The sequence below is a fragment of the Moschus berezovskii genome, chromosome 19 (genome assembly GCF_049115385.1).
Source record: "Moschus berezovskii isolate FMDL1 chromosome 19, NW_MosBer_1.0, whole genome shotgun sequence".
Taxonomy (NCBI): domain Eukaryota; kingdom Metazoa; phylum Chordata; class Mammalia; order Artiodactyla; family Moschidae; genus Moschus; species Moschus berezovskii.
Window position 1 is genome coordinate 18,814,565 of NC_142478.1, and position 20,399 is coordinate 18,834,963.

At 39.4% G+C, this 20,399-nt stretch overlaps 1 protein-coding gene across 5 annotated transcripts in view; it reads left to right on the forward strand.

Moving 5' to 3' along the window:
• The window catches only part of INPP4B (inositol polyphosphate-4-phosphatase type II B), an 894,316-nt gene that overhangs the window by 734,199 nt on the left and 139,718 nt on the right, over window positions 1-20,399 (forward strand). For all 5 annotated transcript variants that reach the window (XM_088828009.1, XM_055404679.2, XM_055404683.2 and 2 more), the window contains one exon: window positions 6,262-6,439. In XM_088828009.1, coding sequence (XP_088684135.1) covers window positions 6,262-6,439 — 178 coding nt within the window. The remainder of the gene's footprint in view (window positions 1-6,261; window positions 6,440-20,399) is intronic.

Genomic DNA, 20,399 nt, shown 5'->3' on the forward strand with positions numbered 1-20,399 from the left:
TGAGGCAAAGATTTCAAAGTGTCAGTGTTAGGACAGAGGAGGGAAGATCAGTTTGTAGGCTATTGTGATAATCCTGGTGGAAGATGGTGGTGGCCTGCAAAAGCATGGTTGTGGTGAGTGTGGAAATGAGCAATTAGGTTCTGCATATGTTTGGAAGAAGAAGGCAGAATTTTCTGGAAAATTTGGCACAAGTTAGGAGAGGAAAAGATATTGGCCACGTCAGATGAGCTTGGTGTGAGTTACAGTGGGGAAGCTGTTATAGAGAATGGGGAACAGATCAGGAGTTTGGTTTGGGATATGATAAGTTGGGACTGTCAAGAGAAAAGTTTTTGCTTTTAATGGAGTTTAAGGAACAGTCTAGATGGGGAATGAATGAATTTGAAAATCATTAATACAACTGAGGTTTATAAACCACAAGTCTAAATGAGATTCCTTAGAAAGGACATGTTGATTAAAAACAAGGAAGTTTTCCAAGGACTGAGCCTTGGAACATATAACACTAGTGTGTGTGTGTGCTAAATCGCATCAGTTGTGTCCGACTGTTTGCAACCTTATGGACTGTAGCCCACCAGGCTCCTCTGTCCTTGGGATTTTCCAAGCAAGAATATTGGAGAGGGTTGCCATGCCCTCCTCCAGGGGATCTTCCTGACCCAGGAATCGAACCCTTGTGTTTTCTGTCTCCTGCATTGGCAGGTAGATTCTTAACCACTGGCACCATCTGGGAATCCCAAGTAATACTAGAGGATGGGAAAGTAAGGAGAACCAACCAGAAGTGACTGAGCTGGGATATACACACAAAACATACATCATTGTTTCAATCATATTTCAGTTATCAATTCACATTTATAAATACGAATATGATTTTACTATGTGCTTTATTTTTCTTTATACCTCAAAAATTATACCTACCTCTAATAGCAATATGCTCATGAACATATGAGCATGTGTATGTACATATGCTAATTAATACGATATTAAATAATTTACATATTAAATCAAAGTGTATATTGTATATACACCCATCTGTATACTTTAATTCGCTATTTCACCAATATAAAACTATTATGACACTACTTTCAAATATTTACCCATGATTTGCTGTATTATTTATATCCTATTAAATATTTTTTGTCCAAGCAAATATTTTGTCTTTGTCTGATTGTTAGTTGATTCAAGTGTATGGATTCAGTTTAAATTTCAGACCACTATAAAATAGAATTTAGCTATATTCTTTTTATCTTGATAATTAAATTATACTCATAACTTTCTATTTAAAAAGCTATAACTGTTAAATAACATGTTTAAAGAGTAAGGCAATGAATAGGTAGATGAAATTTATGCACACTTAAATTTATTTTGTGGGTTGTGATTTTTTTTTTATACCATACTATTTCATATTGGACACCAACATTGACTTTTATTGTGGAAAATGAGTCTTTAAGCCTCCCTAGGTAAGATGCTCATCATTAAAAGGTTTAACCAGGAGAACCAATGCCTACTACACAACTCTGTTCAAATAGAAACTGACTCAGGAACATGGGGCAGGAGCTACGGTTATGCCGCATGATGGGATGGTGATTGAAGAACGCATTAGGGACGGGGAGGGGGAAGGTGAGAATATATCGGGAAGGAGAAAAGATGAAAGGGTGATGGAAAAGTTTGGTGACCAACACTCATAATGAGAAGTGAACCAAAGCAGTTTGTGCTGAATATAGAGTGCAACAGAAACAGACTGTCAGACCTGGAAAACAGGTCTTAACCACTGTTAACTGGTAACCACTTATGGTTCCAAGGAGGTGGAGGTGACAGGTTGAATGGGAGTTTGGAGTTAACAGATGCAAACCAGTATATATAGAATGGGTAAACCACAGGGTCTTACTATAGCACAGGGAACTATATTCAATCCTGTGATAAATCATAGCGGAGAAGAATATGGAAAAGTGTATGCCTATATATAACTGAATCACTTTGCTGTGGAGCAGAAATTAACCTAACATTGTAAATCAACTCTACTTCAATTTTTAAAACAACAAGCGAAAATAAGACTGATATTGAACAAAACTGTGGACATAAAGTTGGTGTATAGAAGCTGCCTTAGAGAAGGAACTTTGATCGGGGTCACTGTGCAGTGTGATCAGAGGTGCAGAGAGCCACTTACAGTCTGAACAGTGGCAGCACATGTCCCTAAAATGTGCTTCACCATTCACCTGCATCAGGATTTCCCAAGGTGCTTGTTAGGAAAGCTGCAACCACTGCAGCAGAATCTCTTGGTGTTGCCAGGGCACCTGCATTCTTTATTAAAAATACCTGGGCCCTGACATCATCCCCAAGTGAATCTTACGCTTGTTAAAATTTGAACCCCACTGAACTAGGGTATAAGGAAAGAATATGCAAGAAGTAAATCTTGACAATGTATTCTCTCCAGTGGAGAGGAGACTCTCAGGGAATTTGCCAAGTAAGAAATGTGTAGATAGGACAATGAAAATGGAAAACATTCAGAAATAAAGTAACAGTGAACTGCCAGGGAAGTATGATATGGGTCAAGGAGGAAGGTCATGGTGACAGAGGTCAAAAGGCGGCATGGACTGGGACTTCCCTGGTGGTCCAGTGGGTAAGACTCCTTGCTCCCAGTGCAGGGGGCCTGGGTTCCATCCCGGGTCAGTTCAGTTGCTCAGTCGTGTCCGACTCTCCGTGACCCCATGAATCACAGCACGCCAGGCCTCCCTGTCCATCACCAACTCCCGGAGTTCACTCAAACTCATGTCCACAGAGTCGGTGATGCCATCCAGCCATCTCATTCTCTGTCGTCCCCTTCTCCTCCCGCCCCCAACCTTTCCCAGCATCAGAGTCTTTTCCAGTGAGTCAACTCGTCGCATGAGGTGGCCAAAGTATTGCAGTTTCAGCTTTAGCATCAGTCCTTCCAATGAACACCCAGGATTGATCTCCTTTAGAATGGACTGGTTGGATCTCCTTGCAGTATAAGGGACTCTTAAGAGTCTTCTCCAACACCACAGTTCAAAAGCGTCAATTCTTCGGCGATCAGCCTTCTTCACAGTCCAACGGTCACATCCATACATGACCACGGGAAAAACCATTGCCTTGACTAGACGGACCTTGGTTGGCAAAGTAATGTCTCTGCTTTTTAATATACTATCAAGGTTGGTCATAACTTTCCTTCCAAGGAGCAAGTGTCTTTTCATTTCATGGCTACAATCAGCATCTGGGGAAGAAACTGTTATAGATTCCACAAGCCACAGTGAAGATCAAAGATCCTGAGTGCCACAACTGAGGCAAATAAATAAGCAAATACAAATAAAAAATTAAATAATGATAATAAAAGAGTCCATGAGAGGCCAGGAATCACAACCCAGAAAGAGGACAGATCTGTGAAGATAAGGTGGGAAGACCACACTGGCTTTCCTGAGCTAAGCCATGGGAGGCCTGGCCATCCCCACAAGATGAAACCAGAAAACAGTTATAGCGATAGAAGAGCAGATCAGTTAAAAGGGACCATGGAGCAGCCCCACAGGCCGCTTTCTCTGTATGGTCCTTAATAAGTCATATTCTCGGCTGTCAAAAGTGTTGAGTATTAAACGTCATCCCCACCCTGGTGACACATCAATAACTTTATGTATTTTTTTCATTGAAGTATAGTTAATTTACCGTGTTATGTTACTTTAATCACTGTACAGCAAAGTGCTTCATTTACACACACACACATATTCTTTTTCAGATTTTTTTCCTTATAGTTTATTAGAAAATATTAAGAATAGTTCCCTGTGTTATACAGTAGGTCCCTGTTGGTTATCTATTTTATATTTAGTAGTGGGTATGTCAATATCTTTAGATAATAACTATTTTTGCAGTAATAACACAGGGTTGTTTGATTTACTAAAGACTCTGGTGAATTTGATTTTGTATCCAGTCTGAGTACAGGTGAGTAGGAGGACATTCCTGTTCAGGATTTTTGTTAAAGGCCTCAGCACAGCCTCCCAGGAGATCAGAAGAACCAGAAAGAGAATTGTCAGGGACTATTATTTTTGTTCTCTTCCTTATCGTTGTTACTTGTCATCTGCATTAAAATAAGTGGTGTGCTTTATTTTTAAACTCCTGCTTTTGAAATTAAAAAAAAAAAATCTTTGAGTACAAAATTCAGAGCGAATTCTCATGTCTCTTAGCCTTTATAAACCTCTGTCCTTCATTCAGCTTCTCGTCCTGTCTCCCAAATAGTCCAGGCATCCAAGGACATTTTAAATGTAGTTGTGAAAAAAATAAATAAAATAATAGATTTATTGTATTGTCTCCCTAAAGAAACGGATACTTTGTTCTGTAAATCATTAGTGTAAAGGGAAGGGAGAGTTCTTCCGAGATGCTAATTTTTCTTATTGGATGCTAATATTTTAAAATAAGAAATGGAAAGAATTATGAGGACCTACTGTATAGCACAGGAACTCTGCTAATGTTATGTGGCAGCCTAGATAGGAGGGGGATTTGGGGGAAAGTGGGTACGTATAAATGTAAAGCTGAGTTGCTTTGCTGTGTATCTGATACTGTCACAACATTGTTAATCAACTATATTCCAACATACCTATGGCTGATTCATGTTGATGTTTGGTAGACACCAATGCAATGCTATAAAACAGTTATCTTTCAATTACAAAAATAAATCATTTTTTTTAAATGGAAAAAAGAATAGAAGAAAAATGGAATTATGGGAATGTTAATAATTGAGCTGGTAAATGTAAAGAGAATATTCAATATACTCAACAGGGGTTGCAAGGTAAAATCCAGCAAAGGGTTTATATGCCCATGGGTCATAAAGCCAAATTCAACTCTGATAACAAAGTAAGGATTTATTGCAGAACACCAAGAAGGAAGTGGCAGACAAGCCTCAGGGCCACTCCATCTTGGTCTTTAGAGTTGGGGACTTTTTGTTTTTTTTAAAGGGGAAGAAGAAAGGGCCAGGATAATCATAGTTTTGGGAGTCCTGGGTGTCTCTGGTTTATGATTCTTGGGCCAGGTGGTCCATAACTTGAGCCTGTTAGTTCATCATGCTCTGGAGAAACAACCTGAGTTTATAAGTTAATGATGATATCTACAATAACAATTATAGTATATTGACAGTGGTACAGACAACAGCAATTTTAACCAACTGATTGGTTGATGAGCATAAGATTGAGGTCAAAGAGGACAAGAATGGGTATCCAACTTTGAATAGATCTAGGAATCATAAACTCTGTAAGGGGATTTTGTTTTAGGAAGACTTAGTTTCAATGGTATAATGAAGAAAAACCCTGATGGTTGGATATAAAGGGATGTAACCAAGTGTTGCACCCACCATGTCAATGTACCAACCATGGCCACTCTTCTTTTTCTTTGAAGTTTTGCTGGAATGTCTCCTTCATCTTTCTTAATGCAACTGGACAAAGACTTCATCATTTGATGGAATTCTTACCCTCATAATGTGCTTAACCAATTCTTAAATGATGATTATAAAAGTCAGTAATTCTTTCATTTGTAGTCAGTTTTAGATATTTTTGCAAGTCAAATGAGAAAACTGCAAGGCGAACCAAAAGGGTGGTGAAAAATATAGCATAATGGAATTTTCATGTCATCAATGTCCCTTTTCTAGCCAACAAAATTCTCCTTATGCTCACTTGTCCTTAATTTATATTCTTCCCTTTCTCAGCTATTAGAATTTATGCCCTCTGCCCTAACTATCATGCGGAAGATATACATAGTAATTATTAAATTCTTGCTCTGTGTTGTGCACTATTTTAACCATTTCACATGAATGATGGCTGATCTTACCCACCTCTGAGAACTGTTTGGTTAATTATTCCCACTTTCCTGATGAAGAAACTAAGATTACCCTAAGATCACCCGGCCTACTAAGTGGCAGAGCCAGAATCTATGTTCGTAATGGCCTAAATATAAAGGTTCATACTCCTCTCTGTACTGTGTGACTTCAGGTTCATTAGTAATTAAATTTGTTTTGAATGCTAATTCTTGACATACGTAATCATGAAAAATCTTAGTGCTTAAGCAAGGACTAGAATCATTTCACCTAGTCTTTCAAAGTATCTTGGTCATTCGACTTGAGAAAACTCAGAATATCACAAAAATCTCTTAGAGTAATTCTTATCTGTTCAATAGGAAGTAGTGCTATTAGGAGTTCTGTTTATCACTTAGCATCTGGTACTAAGTGCTGACAGTTCTTTCTGCTTGTTGTGTAATTCGCCTTTATCTTTGTTGTTGCAGTACTGGATACCAGTTTATTTACTATTCACCTGAAAACACAGCCAAAGCAAAAGAAGTTCTCAGCAACATCAATCAGCTACAACCTCTGATAGCAACCCATGCAGATCTACTGCTTAATTCTGCCAGCCAGCATTCTCCAGACAGCTTGAAGAATTCTTTAAAGATGCTTTCAGAAAAAGTAAGATCCAAATCGTCACTGCAGTGGGGAAAACGAAATGCCCAAACCCCCAGCGGTGTTGCTTTCTGCATACATTACCTTTCACAGCATCTGGAAATGTAAAATAGACCAGGTTAGAAAGTAAGCTTCAAAGTATTGCCACAGGATCAAAATGAATTGGCCTCATTCTCTTTTCAAATTTTACTGAACATTTTTTTTTCCTAGTAGGAAATGAAACCTATTATTGGTTGAAGTATATTTTCTCTTTTCCTTGACATCTTTCATTTTCTTTGCTTCATGGTTGTATTAAATGAATTAAATTAGATTTTGAAAAGTATTTTCCTCTGGCGAGCACCTAATTTTTATGCATATGAAGCTAGCCTTTTGAGTAGGAGTGTCACTTCATTTGAGAGCAGAACTTTCATGTGGATTCTCATCAGTAGCATGGGGTGATCCTGGTGCCTCAGTTTGCTTTCTACAACATTGTCTCCTGGGAGAAGGTTCTAAAAATTTCCAAAATTATTAGTTAATGTTTGAAATGTACTGGGAGCTAGGTCTGCATTCTTCCAAAGGTGACTCGCATTTGTATATGTAAAGAGTAAAGCTAGTCTGGCTTGGGATAGATACTCAAACATCAATTTCCGTAATGAATTAGGGCATCTGAATGATATGGAGAACCAAGATAGAAAAAATCAAATTGCTGCTTGATTAGAAATGCAAAGTCAAGTGTCTTGGAGTCCAGTTCTGGTACACTCATTCATAACCTCTGCATCCTGAGGACATCTTGCAATTTATTATGAGATATTTCTAATAAATATGCCCTTGAAGAAACTGACCAAAGAAAATTCTCATGATAACATTTTAGAATAAAATAGTGTAGTTCACTGCATCCCTGAAGAACAGATTCCTAGAAACCTGAACACTATATCTGTATATATATTTTTGACTCAGGTATGTTAATTTGTACCACTTTGCCCTTACTTAACATTTTAAAGTCTATATTATCATATATTTTTCTCATAGGATGTAATCAACATCTATTTTCAGAAGAAAAATAGCTAAGATGTCTTCAGAAAAGTCAAGTGAATTGTCTAATAAACCAAGGAGTTAAAAATTAAAACCCAAGACTTCTAGTTCAAAATGCAGTCTTCCTTCCATTCTAGAATATGTGCCTCCACTATGAAAAGAGAGGAAAAAATTGACCCAAACTTTACAACTAATTACATTGTCCAATATCATGCTAGTGATTTTAGTGGCTTAGGTTATTTCACTGAACCTTCAAACTGTGTGTCCATATCATCTCCATTTTACAAAGGAAAAGATGGAAGCTCAAACAAATGTAAAGCATGTACAAAATCAGGCAGGTAGAGTCAAACCCAGGATTCAAACAAAACTAGCGGTCAGACTCAGGGTCTAGTTGACTCTGGAATGGAAACCCTTTATGGTATTTTCCATGTAATATATGTTTTGATATTTCCTTTGTTAAAAAATAAAAAATTATTAAACAAATTCCTCAGCAATACTTCAGTATTCTAATAGTCAATGAATATTTTATAGCTAAGAAAAAGGAAGGAGGAGGGTGTTGCATAGAGTAAAATAATAGAATTGTTTTCAGTTCATTTCTTTTTTGGATTTGTAGATGAGGTGAGGTCTTCCTGGGTTCAGCTATGCAGAAAATTCTAGCAAATAGTGCCTCACAGTGGCGATTTCAGAGCACTATTTATATTCCTCCTGTGCATTGGACAGGGCTTTGTCATTTCATACATCATCTACAACTTGCTGCAGTGATTTGGGGGAGGGGGAAGGGCATGTATAAATTTTCACCTCCTTTAATTCAGCATTGGTCCAACTTTCATCCTTTTTTTTTTTTTTTTTTTTTACTGAGTAGACAAGTTTTGTCTACTAATAAATCTGTCAGCGCTTAAAATCAGAAGGATTTTTTTTTTAAGTTTGCAAGCCATGCATTTCTTTAAGAATTCATGCCCAGAATTTCAAAGAAGTACTTAAGTTAACAGAGTTTTGCATAGTGTATGAAGATAGTTACTAGCTTGTGGTTTACAATAAAGTATTGTCCATGAGGGCTTCCTTGGTAGTTCAGAGGGTAAAGAATCTGCCTGCAATAAATCTAGCATAAAAGGTAAATCACATAAATAGTACTTTAAGTTTTAGTGTAGCTTAATATTAGCAAGAATCGATGCTTTTGAACTGTGGTGTTGGAGAAGACTCTTGAGAGTCCCTTATACTGCAAGGAGATCCAACCAGTCCATTCTAAAGGAGATCAATCCTGGATGTTCATTGGAGGGACTGATGCTAAAGCTGAAACTCCAATACTTTGGCCACCTCATGAGACGAGTTGACTCACTGGAAAAGACTCTGATGCTGGGAAAGGTTGGGGGCGGGAGGAGAAGGGGACGACGGAGAATGAGATGGCTGGATGGCATCACCAACTCTGTGGACATGAGTTTGAGTGTACTCCGGGAGTTGGTGATGGACAGGGAGGCCTGGCGTGCTGTGATTCATGGGGTCGCGGAGAGTCGGACACGACTGAGCGACTGAACTGAACTGAACTGAACTGAACAGCATATTTTGCTTTTAAGCTCGGGGACTTGCACACTATGGATTAGAAAATAAATGTTTTCTTTATTGAAAGCCCCCTTTTTTCTTTTATTGAATCTGAACTGGCATATTTGGAAAACAGATTCTTGAATTATTTTCTTAGAAAATCATCCTTATAGATATTCCATACATAATAGGGTACTGAAATTCAGTTAGGTACTGAATTTCCACAGTAAAATTTTTTATAAATTTTTCATGTTCTAATATGGACAAACCCAATTAAGTGTTTCTAATTTTTTAATTCTTAGTATATCTTCTGATGAATAACTGGATTTTGTTTGCTACGTATTAGTTTATGGAAATATTAAAGAAATTATTTAATGTTATGATGTAGGATTATAGCAAAAGACAAATTCTGACTATATGTGGATAATCCAAACAGAGAAGACAAAGCATAAACCAAAGTTTTAACGTAAGATATGAAAGGTTAGTAATAGAGTGGGGTATAAGACACATTTTACTTTTCCCTAGGCTGAAATTACACTGCACTAAGACCAAAAAAAGACCAAAAGAGGAGGGAGAGAGAGGAAAGCAATGTAAATAAATTCAAAATGAAAAAAAAATAAAGACCTAAATGTAAATGTATATATCATAAATGTATGTCTGACATTAGCTTCAAATACACATGATAGTCTCCATTTCATAGAGTTGGATAGACCTTTTTTTAAGAAACCCATTATTATTCTGGGGCTTCCCTGGTGACTCAGAGGTAAAGAATCAGCCTACAATGCAGGAGATGTGGGTTTGACCCTTGGGTCAGGACCTGAAGGAGGAAATGGCAGTGTACTCCAGTATTCTTGCCTGGGAAATCTCGTGGATAGAAGATCCCGGCAGGCTACAGTCTGTGGGATCGCAAGAGTCTGACACAACTTGGCGACTAAACCAATAATATTATTATTCTGCTCATCACAAAGCAGTTTCTGTCACTAATTTGTGTCCTACTCCTTGTAACCCCATGGACTGCAGCATGCCAGTCTTTTCTTTCCCTCACTATCTCCTAAAGTTTGCTCAAATTCCTGTCCATTGAGTTGGTAATTAAACCATCTAATTCTCTGCTGCCCCCTTTTCTTTTTGCCTTCAATCTTTCCTAGCATCAGTCTTTTCCAGTGAGTCAGCTCTTGACATCAGGTGGCCAAAGCATTGGAGCATCAGCTTCAGCATCAATCATTCCATTGAATATTCAGGTTGATTTCCTTTAGGATTGACTAATTTGATCTCATTGCTGTTCAAGGGACTCTCAAGAGTCCACACAATTCAAAAGCATTAATTCTTTGGCACTCAGCCTTCTTTATGGTCCAACTCTCACATCCGTCTGTGACTACTGGAAAAATCATACCTTTGACTATATACACTTTTGTTGGCAAAGTGATGAGTCTGCTTTTTAATATGCTGCCTGTGTTTATCATAGCTTTTCTTCCAAGGAGGAAGCGTGGAAGAAAATTTCATGGTTGTGGTCACCATCTGCAGTGATTTTGGAGCCCAAGAAAATAAATCTGTTACTGCTTCCACTTTTTCCCCTTCTATTTGCCATGAAGTGATGGAGCTAATTGCCATGATCTTAGTTTTTTGAATATTGGGTTTTAAGCCAGTGTTTTTACTTTGCTCTTCCACCCTCATTAAGAGGCTCTTTAGTTCCCCTTCACTTTCTGCCATTAGGGTATTATCTTCTGCATGTCTGAGGTTGTTGATTTCTCCCAACAATCTTGATTCCAGCTGTGCTTCATCCATCCTGGCATTTTGCATAATGTACTCAACATATCAGTTAAATAAACAGGGTGGTGATATACGGCCTTGTCGTACTACTTTCCCAATTTTAAACCAGTTGTTCCATGTAAGGTTCTAACTGTTGCTTCTTTACCTGCACACAGGTTTCTCAGGAGACAGGTAAGATGGTATTCCCATCTCTTTAAGAATTTTCCACAGTTTGTTGTGATCCATACAGTCAAAGGCCTTATCATAGTCAATGAAGCAGATGTTTTTCTGGAAATCCCTTGCTTTATCTGTGATCATATAGATGTTGGCAATTTGACTTCTGGTTCCTCTGCATTTTCTAAACCCAGCTTGTACATCTGGAAGTACCCGGTTCACGTGCTTCTGAAGCCTGTCTTGAAGGATTTCAAGCATAACCTTGCTAGTATATGAGTTCAGTGCAACCGGACAGTAGTTTGAACATTTTTTGGCATTGCCGTTTTTTCAGATTGGAATGAAAACTGACCTTTTCCAGTCCTGTGGCCACTGCTGAATTTTTCAAACTTGCTGACATATTGAGTGCAGCACTTTTAATAGTATCATCTTTTAGGTTTAGAAATTTTAGCAGGAATTCCATCACCTTCACTAGCTTTGTTTGTGGTAATGCTTCCTAACCCACACTTGACTTCACACCCCAGGATGTCTGACTCTAGGTGAAGGACCATGCCATTGTGGTTATGCAGGTCAGGGCTTCCCTGGTGACTCAGATGGTAAAGTGTCTGTCTGCCTGCAAGGTGGGAGACCCAGGTTCAATCCCTGGGTCAGGAAGATCGCTTGGAGAAGGAAATGGCAACCCACTCTAGTACTCTTGCCTGGAAAATCCCATGGACTGAGGAGCCTGGTAGGCTATACAGTCCATGGTGTCGCAAAGAGTCAGACTCAACTGATATACTTCATTTTCACTTTCAAGACCTTTTTTTACAGTTCTTCGGTGTATTCTTGCCAACTCTTCTTAATCTCTTCTGCCTCTGTTAGGTCCTTATGTTTTTGTCCTTTATGGTGCCTGTCATTGCATGATATGAACATTGGTGTCTCTAATTTTTTTGAAGAGATCTCTCAGTTCAGTTCAGTTTAGTCACTCAGTTGTGTCCGACTCTTTGTGACCCCATGAATCACAGCATGCCAGGCCTCCCTGTCCATCACCAACTCCCGGAGTTCCTCAAACTCATGTCCATCGAGTCGGTGATGCCATCCAGCCATCTCATTCTCTGTCGTCCCCATCTCCCCCCACCCCCAATCCCTCCTAGCATCAGACTCTTTTCCAGTGAGTCAACTCGTTGCATGAGGTGGCCAAAGTATTAGAGTTTCAGCTTTAGCATCAGTCCTTCCAATGAACACCCAGGGTTGATCTCCTTTAGAATGGACTGGTTGGATCTCCTTGCAGCCCAAGAAACTCTCAAGAGTCTTCTCCAGCACCACAGTTCAAAAGCATCAATTCTTCGGCGATCAGCTGTCTTCCCAGTCCAACTCTCAAATCCATACATGACCACGGAAAAAACCGTAGCCTTAACTAGACGGACCTTGGTTGGCAAAGTAATGTCTCTGATTTTTAATAGGCTATCTAGGTTGGTCATAACTTTCCTTCCAAGGACTAAGCATCTTTTATTTTCCTGGCTGCAATCAGCATCTGCAGTGATATTGGAGCCCAAAAAAATAAAGTCTGATACTGTTTCCACTCTTTCCCCATCTATTTCCCATGAAGTGATGGGACTGGATGCCATGATCTTCGTTTTCTGAATGTTGAGCTTCAAGCCAAACTTTTCACTCTCCTCTTTCACTTTCATCAAGAGGCTTTTTAGTTCCTCTTCACTTTCTGCCATAAGGGTGGTGTCATCTGCATATCTGAGGTTCTTGATATTTCTCCCTGCAATCTTGATTCCAGCTTGTGCTTCTTCCAGCCCAGCATTCCTCATGATGTACTCTGCATATAAGTTAAATAAGCAGGGTGACAATATACAACTCTAGTCCTTGCTATTCTGTTATTGTCCTCTATTTCTTTGCATTGTTAATTGAAGAAGGCCTTGCTATCTCTCCTTGCCATTCTCTGCAACTCTGCATTCAGTTGAGTATATCTGTCTCTTTCTTCTCACCTTTTGCTTCTCTTCTTTTCTCAGCTGTTTGTAAAGCTTTCTCAGACTACCACTTTGTCTTCTTGAATTTCTTTTTCTTTGAAATGGTTTTGGTCACTGTCTCCTGTACAGTGTTACAAACCTCTGTCCATAGTTCTTCAGGCACTCTGATTACCAGACCTTGAATCTATTCATCACCTCCACTGTATCATCATATGGGATTTGATTTAGGTCGTACCTGAATGGACTAGTGGTTTTTCCTACTTTGTTTAATTTGATCCTGAATTTTGCATTAAGGAGCTGATAATCTCAGCCACTGTCAACTCGAGATCTTGCTTTTGCTGACTGTATAAAGCTTCTCCATCTTCAGCTGCAAATAATATAATCATTCTGACTTCAGTATTGATCATCTGGTGATGTCTCTGGTGGCTAGTAAAGTAATGCTCAAAATTCTCCAAGCCAGGCTTCAGCAATACATGAACTGTGTCCAGATGTTCAAGCTTGTTTTAGAAAAGGCTGAGGAACCAGAGAACAAATTGCCAACATCCGCTGGATCATCGAAAAAGCAAGAGAGATCCAGAAAAATATCAATTTCTGCTTTACTGACTATGCCAAAGCCTTTGACTATGTGGGTCAAAATAAACAGTGGAAAATTCTGAAAGAGATGGGAATACCAGACCACCTGACCTGCTTCTTGAGAAACCTATATGCTGGTCAGGAAGCAACAGTTAGAACCGGACATAGAACAGCAGACTGGTTCCAAATAGGAAAAGGAGTACGTCAAGGCTGTATATTGTCACCCTGCTTATTTAACTTCTATGCAGAGTACATCATGAGGAACGCTGGGCTGGAAGAAGCACAAGCTGGAATCAAGATTTCCGGGAGAAATATCAGTCACCTCAGATATGCAGATGACACCACCCTTATGGCAGAAAGTGAAGAGGAACTAAAAAATCTCTTGACGAAAGTGAAAGAGGAGAGTGAAAAAGTTGGCTTAAAGCTTAACATTCAGAAAACTAAGATCATGGCATCCATCTGGTCCCATCACTTCATGGGAAATAGATGGGGAAACAGTGGAAACAGTGTCAGACTTTATTTTTCTGGGCCCCAAAATCACTGCAGATGCTGATAACAGTCAGGAAAATAAAAGACGCTTAGTCCTTGGAAGGAAAGTTTTGACCAACCTAGATAGCACATTAAAAAGCAGAGATATTAACTCTGCCAACAAAGATCCATCTCGTCAGGGCTATGTTTTATCCAGTGGTCATGTATGGATGTGAGAGTTGGACTATGAAGAAAGCTGAGCACCAAAGAATTGATGCTTTTGAACTGTGGTTTCGGAGAAGACTCTTGAGAGTCCCTTGGACTGCAAGGAGGTCCAAGCAGTCCATCCTAAAGGAGATCAATCCTGGGTGTTCTTTGGAAGGAGTGATGCTAAAGCTGAAACTCCATTACTTTGGCCACCTCATGCAACGAGCTGACTCATTGGAAAAGACCCTGATGGTAGGAGGGATTGGGGGCAGGAGGAGAAGGGGACGACAGAGGATGAGATGGCTGGATGGCATTACCGACTCGATGGACATGAGTTTGGGTGAACTCCGGGAGTTGGTGATGGACAGGGAGGCCTGGCGTGCTGTGATTCATGGGGTCGCAAAGAGTCGGACACGACTGAGCGACTGAACTCAACTGAACTGGTGGCTCAGATGGTGAAGAATTGCCTGCAATGCAGGAGACCCAGGTTTGATCCCTGAGTTGGGATGATCCCCTAAGGAAGGGATAGGCTACCTACTCTAGTATCCCTGGGCTTCCCTAGTGGCTCAGATGGTAAAGAATCCTCCTGCAGTGTCGGAGACCTGGGTTCAATCCCTGGGTTGGGAAGATCCTCTGGAAGAGAGCATGGCAACCCACTCTAGTATTCTTGCCTGGAGAATTCCTATGGTCCGAGGACCTGGCGGGCTACACTCCATGAGATCACAAAGAGTCAGACATGAGTGAGTGACTAAGTACAGCACAGGTGTTTAAATAAATTTATATAAAAATGCAATGGAAATTCACTGGGGAAAGGATATCTTTTTAACATATAGTACAGGAACAGTTGGATATCTATGTGCAGAGTAAACCTTTCCTTATCTACCCCTGACACATATATAAAAATTAATTAAAAATGGATCATAGACCTTATATACAAGCTAAAAGAAAAAAAGCAAGGACTTCCCTGGTGATCCAGTGGTTGAGAATCCACCTTCTAATGCAGGGGATGCCAGTTCAATCACTAGTGGGAGAATTAAGATTCCACATGCCATGGGACAGCTAAGCCTGCAAGCTGCAACAACCGTGTCCACATACTCTACAGCCCATGCTTCACAACACAAGAAGCCCCTGTGCCTGTGCCACAACTGGAGAAATCTTGCACACCACACCAAAGAGCCCCCCTGCTGCAAAAACAACCGAGCACAGCCAACAAAATAAAAATGAAAAAAGCAAATACATACGTAAGCAGATATACAATAGAAGATTATTTTTTCATCTTGGATTAAGCAAATATTTCTTAGAACACAGAAAACATGAACTAATAAAAAAGAACATAAATGATCCATAAGACTTTTTCAAAATTAAAAACTGTCAAAGTTTTTGAAAGACACTATTAAGAAAAGGAAAAGGCAAGTCTAGACTAGGAGAAGGTATTTGTAAAATAGATATCTGACAAAGGACTTGTAGCCAAGTGTATATTCTTACAACTTAATAATAAAACCATTACAAATGAGCAAAAGAATTGTAAAGACATTTTACCAAAAATGATGGGTGACAAATAAGCACATGAAAAGATACTCATCATCATTTGTTACTAGGGAAATGCAAAATTAAACTAAAATGAGGTACCACTTACTACCCACTGGGTTTCCCTGGTGGCTCAAATGATAAAGAATCCACCTGCAATGCGGGAGATCTGGATTCAGTCTCTGAGTTGGGAAGATCCCCTGGAGGAGGGTATGGCAACCCACTCCAGTATTCTTGCCTGGAGAATCCGCATGGACAAAGGAGCCTGGTGGGCTACAGTCCATGGGGTCTCAGAGAGTCGGACACAACTGAGCGACTAAGCACAGAAAACCACCCACTGGAGGAGTTAAAATCAATAGGGCTGAGCATAGGAAGAGTTGGGAAGGATAGGAAATAACTGGAACATTCATCCATCATTGATGGGAACACGTTTGCAGCTTGAAAATCAGTTCAGCAGTGTCTCATAAATTTAAAAAAGATATATGATCTAGCCGTCTTAATCTGCTTTACCTGGGACAAGGTCTATTCTGTAGGTACTGAGAGGTTGTTGAGATTGGAAACCTGGTGACTTGATTTGTGAAGATCATCCTTTGAGCAACAACAAAGCTGAGAGAACAGAGAGATTTAAATATTGAGCATCACGAAATGTCAGTAGTGCTTCTGGGGAGCTTTTGCTAAAATACAAATTCTGATTCAGGAGTTCTGAGCTGGAACTCAGAGTCAATATTTTATTTGGATAACATCCTGAAAAAAAAGAAGGGTTAAAGAAAACAGAATCAACCATTAAGAAGACTAAGGTAATATCAACATGGAACACAGAAAGGTTATTAACTAGGATTTGCTGTACGAATATAATACAAGAGTCAATCTTGGAAATTATTGAAAAGGTCTAACCAGTAGAAATTGATCACTAACCCAGAAGATAATATTCCTGAAAATGCTCCAGATGTTTGGACTCAGATTTGCTGAACAGTAATGATACCCCTCAGATGGAAACACAGGGAAGAACACATTTATTTTAAAAACTTGAGATCAGGCTGGGGTTGTAAATTCAGAAGACTTGCAGATGGAAACGCTTTACTATGCTGATTCAGGAGGTAGGCAGAAATGGATTGTGAAGACCTTGGCATAACAAAAAATGACCCTTGAAGTGATAGAATAACATCACCAGTAGAAAAAATGCTTTTAAGAAAATGGTTTAGGAACATTCCTGGCAGTCCAGTGGTTAAGACTCTGTGTTTACAACGCAGGGAGCACAAGTTCAATCCCTGGTTGGGTAACTAAGATCACATGCCACGTCATGTGGCCACAAAATTAAAAAAAAATAAATTAGAAAAAGAAAGTGGTTTACAGTCCCTTGCTGCTGCTGCTAAGTCACTTCAATCATGTCCAACTCTGTGCGACCCCATAGATGGCAGACCACCAGGCTCCCCCGTCCCTGGGATTCTCCAGGCAAGAACACTGGAGTGGGTTGCCATTTCCTTCTCCAACGTGTGAAAGTGAACAGTGAAAGTGAAGTCGCTCAGTCATGTCCGACTCTTAGCGACCCCATGGACTGCAGCCTACCAGGCTCCTCCATCCATGGGATTTTCCAGGCAATAGTACTGGAGTGGCTTGCCATTGCCTTCTCCTTACCGTCCCTTAGGGTCCACTTCACTACATTCTGAGTGAGCAGGGGATTATGAGTCAGCAACAGAAACTGAAAAGGTGGGTCAAGATAAAGAAGAGTGAATAGAAGTGTACTGTTTACAGTGAACTTCCATAAGGGTTTCACAGATAGGCACTGTGATTTTGTACATCCTGGGAAAAAGTGGTTATGTGATTTTAGTCAAGTGGATATTTTATATAAGCTGCCCAGATGTCAGGTATCTTTCCTGGCTGAAAGCTCAATTTTCTTCGCTTTAGGGAATGCTAACCACTATCAAGGGAGAAGGCAATGGCACACAAACCAGTATACTAATGTCAAGTAAACACTGTTGCCCTATGAAATCATGGGATGAAACCCATGGCTCTGATGTCTCCTGCATTGGCAGGTGGGTTCTTCACCATTAGTGCCACCTGGGAAGCCCATGAAATAATTAAGGCATACTAATTTAAAAATTAATCAGATACAACTGAGCAACTGAACACCAAAATTTAAAAATAAGTAGGATTCTTTTTATGTCATATACATGACTGCTGCTGCTGCTGCTGCGAAGTCGCTTCAGTCGTGTCTGACTCTGTGTGACCCCGTAGATGGAAGCCCACCAGGCACCCCCGTCCCTGGGATTCTCCAGGCAAGAACACTGGAGTGGGTTGCCATTTCCTTCTCCAATGCATGAAAGTGAAAAGTGAAAGTGAGGTCGCTCAGTCATGTCTGACTCGTAGCAACCCCACGGACTGCAGCCTACCAGGCTCTTCCATCCTTGGGATTTTCTAGGCAAGAGTACTGGAGTGGCTTGCCATTGCCATCTCCGATACATGACTACTAAAATGATAATTACTTGTTTATGGTATTTCGTATTGCCAATGAGATTAGGCATGGCCTTGGATTTTTTCAGTGAATATAAGGAGATTCTAAAAAGAATGGGACTTTGCTTAATTTGTTGAATTCTCTAGTTTAAAAGAGAGGGTTTAAATGAACATATTCTAAGTATTCATCCTGCATTAATATTCAGGAAGCTAGCAAATGTATCCCCAAGAGAAGTAATTTTTAGTAGTTTTGTACTTGCAGATAATCCTGTGTGTTACTTTGAAGGATACTTATATGAGCATATGAATGGGCAAAATGGCAGAAAGGCAAGAAAACATTTTCTTTTCTTTCTCTCTTGTTTTTTAAAATATAGAACAAATGAAATAGATCTGCCTTGGGCTCAGAGTTTATGCTTTTTTACTGTATTCTTATGCTAATATTTAAAATGAATTATTTTGCCTACCCTTACAATAATATTTAGACAGCCTTTCTTCTTTCATTTATTGCAGTGGGAGCTAAGTAAGAAAAGGAAAATGGCTTTCAGAAGTCTGAGTCAATAGGCAGCTCAGAGAGACATGATTGCTTCCTTCCTTGATGTTTGACTTCACTGGTATTATCTCAAGGACAACAACTGAGATAGTGCAGTACAGATATGATAGGACTGAGTGACTCCATTAATCTCTTCAAACTAATTTATTTTGATGGTAAAACATCTGGGTCTGTATTGGTCCACATAAAAGTAACACTGGTCAAGAAAATTAAGATTTTTCCAGGTCACATGGAAATTGCAGTACAATATTTTTGCTATTGTGTAACAAAATTTGATTCCATGCTCAGGATCTGGGTGATCTAGAGAGTCTTCAAGTGAGTCAGATACATGTTTCAATATAGACACAAAGTAGAAGATCAGTTTTTATTGTGTTTAAGATTTTAAACATTATATTCAGCTACCCCCGCCCTCCTCAAAAAAATTCTAGGTTTTTAAAACTGCAAGAATCTGTATATTATCTCCCATGTCATTGGTGGTAAATCAACCCAAATGAGATTTGAATAAATTGAGAAACTCTGTGTGTGCTACCATGGGAAGAAATAGTCGTGATTACAAGAACCATAGGAAACTTCATTGGGTGTGAATAGTATGCAGCTACATAGTAATTAGTGACCGTTATGGAAACTAGAGCTATAGTAGCAGAAATCAAAGAAGTCAAGCTGTTTTGCTCTAAAAATAAATCAAAAGAATTTATTGAAACTATCAGGAGAGAAATAGTTAAGCTGAGTGGAAGTACATTCATGTTTTTAATATTTAAATTCACATTGACAGAGACACCCATGCTCTCTGGAAAATTATGTAAACAGCATGGTTCCCATTTTGCTACAACTATACTGATTGGTACCTGTGTAGACAACTTTTTCATCAGTTCTTTTTAGTACAAAAAAAAAAAAAAACCTGCCTTTTTATTTTTAAAAATAAGAAAACTTATTTGTTATAATAAAATATCTTCCATCTGCTTATTCTTAAAATATTATCCTTTTTAATCATATTTCTTGTTTACTTACAAAGTACCTCCAACATGACTAATAGATTAAACGAGTGTTGAAAACCATCTACTAAAATTTCTCAGGAAAGAGAGTTACATCCTCAGTTGTGGACACAACTAACGGTGGGAGCTGGTGGATGTTTGGAACCCTTGGCGAGCTGGGGTCAGAGAAGAGGAAAACGGACAGAAGCATCTAGGCTGATCGTCGTGGTGGGTGGTGTGGAGTAAGGGGAAAGATACCTGAATTTGTTAGAAAACCTTGGCTCTGTTTCATTTGCGCTTCCAATCAGTAGTCGGCCCTAGGACAAGTCACCCTGCTTTTTTCTTAGTTTTTTATCTTGTTAGTGAAGAGGTCCACTCAAGGTCCCTTCTAGCTCTAGAATTTCACAATCCGTTGCAAAGATGTAGCTATACAGATATGACTTAGTTTTATTAGATGCACGTGGTTTAACTGGTTTTCTGTAATTGCTGATACAACAGGGAAATTTAGAGACAGTTTAGTAACAATAATTGGGCATGGCACCGTAGACCCCCTATTGAGTTGTTGTTGTTTTTATTTAGCCACTCAGTCGAGGCCAGCTCTTTGTGACCCCATGGACTGCGGCACACTAGGCTTCCCTATCCTTCCCCATCTTCCAGAGTTTGCTCAGATTCACGTCCATAGAGTCTATGATGCCATCCAACCATCTCATTCTCTGTCTCCTGCTGCCATTTTCAACCTTTCTCAGCATCAGGGTCTTTTCCAGTGAGTCAATTCTTTGCATCAGGTGGCCAGACTA